The sequence below is a fragment of the Solanum tuberosum genome, unplaced genomic scaffold (genome assembly GCF_000226075.1).
Source record: "Solanum tuberosum cultivar DM 1-3 516 R44 unplaced genomic scaffold, SolTub_3.0 scf00020, whole genome shotgun sequence".
Taxonomy (NCBI): Eukaryota; Viridiplantae; Streptophyta; class Magnoliopsida; order Solanales; family Solanaceae; genus Solanum; species Solanum tuberosum.
The window spans coordinates 882,510-889,342 of NW_006238946.1; the positions used below are offsets into that span (position 1 = coordinate 882,510).

At 29.3% G+C, this 6,833-nt stretch overlaps 1 protein-coding gene across 1 annotated transcript in view; it reads right to left on the minus strand.

Annotated features, from left to right (window-relative positions):
• Positions 1-6,722: 6,722 nt before the first annotated feature.
• Positions 6,723-6,833, minus strand: part of LOC107059106 (glycine-rich protein 2-like) — a 1,712-nt gene continuing 1,601 nt past the window's right edge. Inside the window, exon 2 of the mRNA XM_015305532.1 lies at positions 6,723-6,829. Coding sequence (XP_015161018.1) covers positions 6,723-6,829 — 107 coding nt within the window. The remainder of the gene's footprint in view (positions 6,830-6,833) is intronic.

A 6,833-nucleotide genomic window follows, 5' to 3' on the forward strand; every position in this document is an offset into this window, starting at 1 on the left:
GGGGGAGCACTTTCCTAGTTTTATTATGGTTTCACTTCATATTCAGTGACGTAGCTACGTTGATTCAAGAATGGTCATTCGAACATATTAAAAATTTATATTATGTATAGAAAATAATTTTGTGTATATATTAAAAATAACTTTTCAGAGATATATATTAAGATTCTAAACACTTTTAATAAAATTCTTAGCTTAACTATTATAAACATAGCGTTTAACAGTCTTTTAAATGGATATATCCTTCTCTTATTTTATTCTTTCCACTTTTGCTTAACTTTCTTTCTAATATTTGATATTGGAGTGAATATTACTCCACTCCTCATTTGGAATTTTAGCCCAGTGATAAAAATGTACTAGATGGTTGAGGTGTTTTGAAATTGAATTGAGGATCTAATCCATTAATTTAAGGAAATATAATTCCACCAATTAGGTAATTCTATCGATCAAGACTTAAATAGAGAGGAGAAAAAATTGAATAATGTCTTTGTTTTTGTTGGGACATATTGGTGATCTTATCGACTAACTTGTGGTGATCACACTTACTTTGAACCACTTATATATAAGGCACTAAATATCAATCATGTCACTTTGGAATTCTCTTTTATGATTAATAGATTTGTAAATTTGCTTTCTTAGACACAAAAACTAGATGAGAACCTTCATCTAAAATTTGTTGTCAAAAAGAAGAAGAAAAAGAACCTTCACTAAAATAGAGACTTGCACGTCACTTACATTGTTCCTTAATTTTGAGTTTTAATTTGTACTATCATATTTTAACATGTATGATGACACTAGCTCCCATATCTACTTAGGTTACTTGGTGTATTATTATCAGCATTATTTCTGGCACATTTCTAGGCAAGTTTCATACACGTGATCACACAACTTATCACGTGATCATACACACAATATTAAATAGTACTAGTGGTATAAGGGATTGTTCACACATATTTGAGCATCTCAAGACAAGAGGCCAAAAGAATCTACCAAAACTAGGAAATAATATAATACCAAGGGGTCGTTTGGTAGGCCACATTAAAATAAATAATTCATGTATTATGTATGGTATTATTTAGTACTATGTTTGGTAGGAATTTGGGGCTATGTATAACTAATCCATGGATTAGTTATACCTCCTACATGGTATTATAGGGTGTATTACTAATACCTTCCATTTGGAGGTATTAGTAATACATTGGATATAATACCATGGGATAAGTCTATGTAAAGATAAAAAATATCCCTCAAATCATTTTAATTATTTTCTTGATTTTATGTTTTATATTTGTACTAGTAAATTTATTTAAATAAATTAGCTTACAAATTATTTAGAGAAAAGTTGTTTGTTACAACATAAAATCCAATACAAATTAATACAATATTTGAAATGTGAGTTGCTTAACATTAACTAATTAAAAGGGAAATATTTGTGTGGTTTCTAATTATTTGTATTTGAACAATTTATAAAATTGCATACATATTAAAACTACAACTTGCAATTTTTATGTGTAAATGTAGATGATTTATTCAGTTTTACTATTGTTTACGTCTTTTCAATTTTAAAAGTTGATAGTTTATCTTTTGTTTTTAAATTGAAAATTGACATTTTGTAAGTAATCAATTTACTACGATGACAATTATTTATCCTCAAATAATTTAAGTGAAAAAAGGCAAACATGACAACAAAATTGTTCTTCTCATAGCTAGTTAGAAGACCATAAAAAAATAATATTGTCCGGCAATTATTTACATAATAATTCAAGGGTATAATTGGAAAGGAGTTTTTTATAAAGTTTTAACCCAATTCCAAAATGGGGTTGGAACCAATGAACCAAACACTTGGTAAAAATAAATCCTGCATTACTAATGCATGCACTATTAATCCCTGCATTACTAATTCCAACATTAGTAATCCCTGCATTATTCATTTTTGTACCAAACGACCCCTAAAATTAATAATTAGTTACATAGAATGGATTTAGGATGCTAATTTGATTGATGATTGAGATTAATTGAATGCACAATCCACAATTGATTAAAGAACGCATGCCATTTGTCACAGTGTTTTGCTCTGACTTTCACAATATCTATGTCATTAGTGTATTTAAATATTGTTCTAATCAATGATTGATTAGGTAATATCCAAAGTAATTAGTGGATGTGATGATAAGTGCGACAGAAAATGTTCAGACATGTTCTCTAAAGTAAAGTATGTAGGTGTTTCCATTAAATTTATAAGCTCAAGAAGGGTAGGCTAAAATAGTACTCAAATTATTTGTCCTCATTGATTTTATATGTTCTTTAAAATATATTAATAACGAGGGCATTTTCACTATTTTACCCTTCTTTGTTATTTGAGTAATCATATTAATCACTACTTATGTCACATATTACTATTAGTTGTTCACTTTCTCCTTTACACGTCCTTAAAAGGATAGTTTTACTAGTTTGTCCTAAAGAAACTTTTTTAACTTTACAAACTTGCATGTTTATACTTTCAAAAACAAATTAATTAATTGTAAGGGTAAATGAGAAAAATAATAAGTAATTATATATTTTGATTTTGTAAATTTGACAAATAATGTTAGTGACAATTATTTATAGTAGGGTGGACAACTATATATATGGTACGGAGGGAGTACCTAAGGCAATTAAAATGGAAAATAACTGAATTTGTCTTAACTTCAAAAACGATAAATAAGTTAATATAACTATATTCAAATATCAAAAGAAATAATTTGAGACAGAGGAAGTAGTATCTAAAATTGTTTTTCAGACATATATATATATATATATAGCACGATCAAAGTGTTTAACTATGCGACTAATTTCCATTTAGAAAAATGGAATGCAGGACTAAAGAAAATCAGTACCAATTTTTTTCTTTAAACTTAGCAATAATTAATCAACATAAAATAAGCAATTATGGTAAAACTTTATCATTTTGCTTACCCACGGAATTATTAGGGTAATTGAGTGGAAAATGCTTGCAATGACTCTGTCCCAACCATCCCAACTACTTCTCCAAACGGTCTAAATCTATTATGACTTCTTTATCCACAAGCAAATGTAAATGACACCTTGAGAGGATTAATAATTAATTAACTAACTAAATATTGGTGTTTTGGTTTTTCAAAAACTTGTTCCAAGAAGAAAAAGAAGAAGATATATATATAGTTCAAATTTTAGTTGGTGTTTTAGATGAAGTGTAAATTGAAGTGTGTCCTTTTTCTCTCCAAGTTACTATATTTTTTTCTTAATTGTTTGGTCTAATCCCATTCCATATTTCATTTCTTTAGTTTTGCAGTTTGTTAATTAAAAAAATCAATCAGCCAACTCCAATTTATTTGCGATTTATAACTTTTTTGGTCAAACTATTAAAATTGATTTATTTAAAAAAATAATTTTTCCTTATAAAAAAAAGTTATTGTGTTCGACTAATCAATTTTAAAAATACTTTACAGTTTACCGTAGTAATTAGTGTTTTTGATAAAAAAAAAATTAATCAAAAGCGTTTTAAAAAAAAAGTATTTGTGGATAAATACTTATTTTCTTTCAAAAACTTAGTCAAACACATTATTTATATTAAAATAACAATTTTGGCCTCCCAAAGCATAGAGCATATTTTGATTTACTTAGTTGGTGAAAATCAAAATAGCTTTTAAAGCACTTTTATAAGATATTTTTTAAAAATACTTCCAACTGCTTATTTTGAATCCTTAATAACAAAAATAAGTTAAATTAATAAAAAAGTAACCACCTCTTGGGTGTTTTTTATAAAATAAATAAATAAAACACAATGCTACTAGTGCTTAAAAATTGCTGTTTACTATTCGTGACGCCCTCTGCGCTTACGCCTTAAATTAAATATTTTTGGTAAATGGTAATAGTATCATCCCTATTCCCTGGCGCTTAGCTATTTGGCGGTACAAATTTCATCATCTTCAATTTAGAAATTAATATAAGTTCAAAAGAATGATAATTATAGTTTATTTTCCACATTGTTGTTATCGCAATGATATTGACATGACAAATTCAAAAACCACTAGATGCCATACTACGTGCATTTCAACTTCTAATATTCAACTTTCGAAACATTTCGTACATACTATTTTTGAATATTTATAATTTTCCTGTGCTTACGAATGCTTGACTCTTTGTTGGGTTTAATCAATTAATAAGTGTGATGAGACTGTTTTATCTTTAATTAGAGATTTCAGGTTCGAATCCCGAATGTAAAGAAAATTTTGATGTATTTCAGATTTAATTGAGGCTTTAATATGGTTTCCGTAAATTGGATGGAGAAAAAAAAAAGTTTGAAGAATAGTCTACTACACTTTCCATTTTGTTCTGTCTTGGTTTAATTAAAACGTCTTTACTTCACTACCTGTTGCAAATGGCTCAATCATTTCAAGACTAAATTGGACTGGGGATTAAAAAGAAAAGATTTTTGTTGCCAAGTTTTGATTTTGGGACTAATCTTTGATATTTGTTGATCCAATTGGTTGGGTTAATATTTGGGTGGAATCTAGCTAGTAACTGCCTCTTTGTTTTACAAATTAACCTATTGCTTAATTAGATAATTGTTACTCCTTCCTTTCATTTTATGTGACACTTTTTCATAGATCTTTTAAAGATTTTGAATTATCAATTATTGTGACTTATAATACTTTTTACGTACTTTACAAACATATAAATTTCATTTCAAAAAACTTGAAGATTCCATGCATAAATTCTCGATCAAACTTAAATGGTTTGACTCACGAAAATACATCAGAAAAGAGCCAAAAATATTTTTGAATTATCACACAAGATCTAAATATATTCCTTATTTATCTATTTTGCTAAAAATATTTAGATCCTAGATTTTTGCTCACTTATATCTTTTGATGACTAATGATCAACACTACACTGAATTGATTTATTTTTGAAAAAATTCTTCGTGGTATTTTATCATTGCTCCAATTTTAAACTTGACCCCAATTAAAAAAAAAACCACTCATCCGATTTTACCCAACCGGCCGACCCAAATCGTAACTAGCTCGAAAAACATTAAATTACTACTAAAAAGGTTGAAAAAACATGACCTCATTAACAAATATAAGTATTTTTTAAAAAGCATAATCAACTTTTTTTAATACCAAAATATCGAAAAAAATGCAAACCAACCTCCGAAGATGTGTGGTTACGTAAAGCTACTAATTGTTGGGAAACAAATTGAGGAAAAGATGCGTCCTTTCCTATCCGTAAACTTTAAAGACTGCCATATTCTGGACAAAGGAAGGAATCACAATCACTACTCTGCAAAACTTATTGACCCACAATCACTCTCTTCCAAGACATGAGCATCCACTTTTTTTTTTAGCCTTTTTGTTAACCTGTCTACAACATATGGTGTGTTTCGATATATTTTATTTTATATTTGATTGATTAATTTTTTTTAAAAAATTGCCTAATCGAAAAGAGAAAATGAAATTTTTGTAAGTGCCATTCCAATTTCACCGTCTCTTGTCCTACCTAAGGCCCTAACCATCAAAATCCCACCTCTTTTATACAAGTGAAGTTAGGGAGGAGGATGTGTACGGAAACTTTAGCTTAACTTGTGAATTCGAAAAATTATTTCTTCCTACTAAATGGTATGCACCCAACAGGAGTTTATTTTTCTTATTTAAAAAGGTGTTTAGTAGGCCAAACTTTTCGAGTAGGGGCAATTCTTTTGTACTCCGAACAATCATTTTGGCAGAGAATATTCTTTCAAGTTCATCAATTAGCTAACATCACCAAGTCCAAGACAAATTCATTACTATATTTTTATCTGCTTCCTAACGATATGGGCCTGAGATCTGGGTTATTTTGGTCTAGTTTACAATTGGGCTTAGCTTTTATTTCTAGTACTAATTGATCGATATGTCATTTATATTTGCTCTAATGTTGCTTATATATTGAGATATATAAATGGACAAATTACTTAACTACACTCCTTTACTTACCTTAATATCCATTTATCTCTACTTATTTTAAAATTTTCAAAAATCTCTTATTTACCTATGTATCCCGCATGTATCCCGTGCACAATACTATGTATCCCGCTATATGGAATGTATCAAACGCTATGTATCCCGTGCACAACGCTATGTATCCCGTGCACAACGCTATATATCCCGCTATGTGAAATGTATCAAACCTAATGTATTCCGTGCACAATGCTATGTATCTTGCTATGTGGAATGTATCAAACCTAATGTATCCCGTGCACAATGCTATGTATCCCGCAAACATTATTTTTAAGAGATTTTTGGTAAATAGAAAACTAGAAGGGATAGGATGTTATTTAGTACTTATAATATGTGGTTCCTATAATTTATACTATATAAATTTGTTCAAAGAGGCTTTCTCTTCAATGTGTCGAGCTGAATTCAAGTACGGGCCATAGTCTTATAGAAGAAGCAATCAGCCCATAAAAAGCAAGTACAAAGCTAATTTTATTGATAATCACCATCACCTACTACTAAACACAAAAAGTGGACTATAATTCCATTAATTCATGAAATCAATTCCACAACATTAAATCAACTCTTTGAGTTCTAAGACTCTTCTGTTACAGAATTTATTACAAGTAATTGAAATGAGTTTCACACAACCAAGCAATACTTTTTAAATGCCTTTTGAAGCTTTAGGTTAAAAGAAAGAAGTGATGAAAAGTTAGATCATGCATGCAAAGATTAGTTGCCTTTTGGAGGATACTCCCAACATCCCCATCCCCAACAATTGCCCCCTCCTCCTCCACCTCCGCCTCCACCACCACCTCCTCCGCTACCACCACCGCCTCCTCC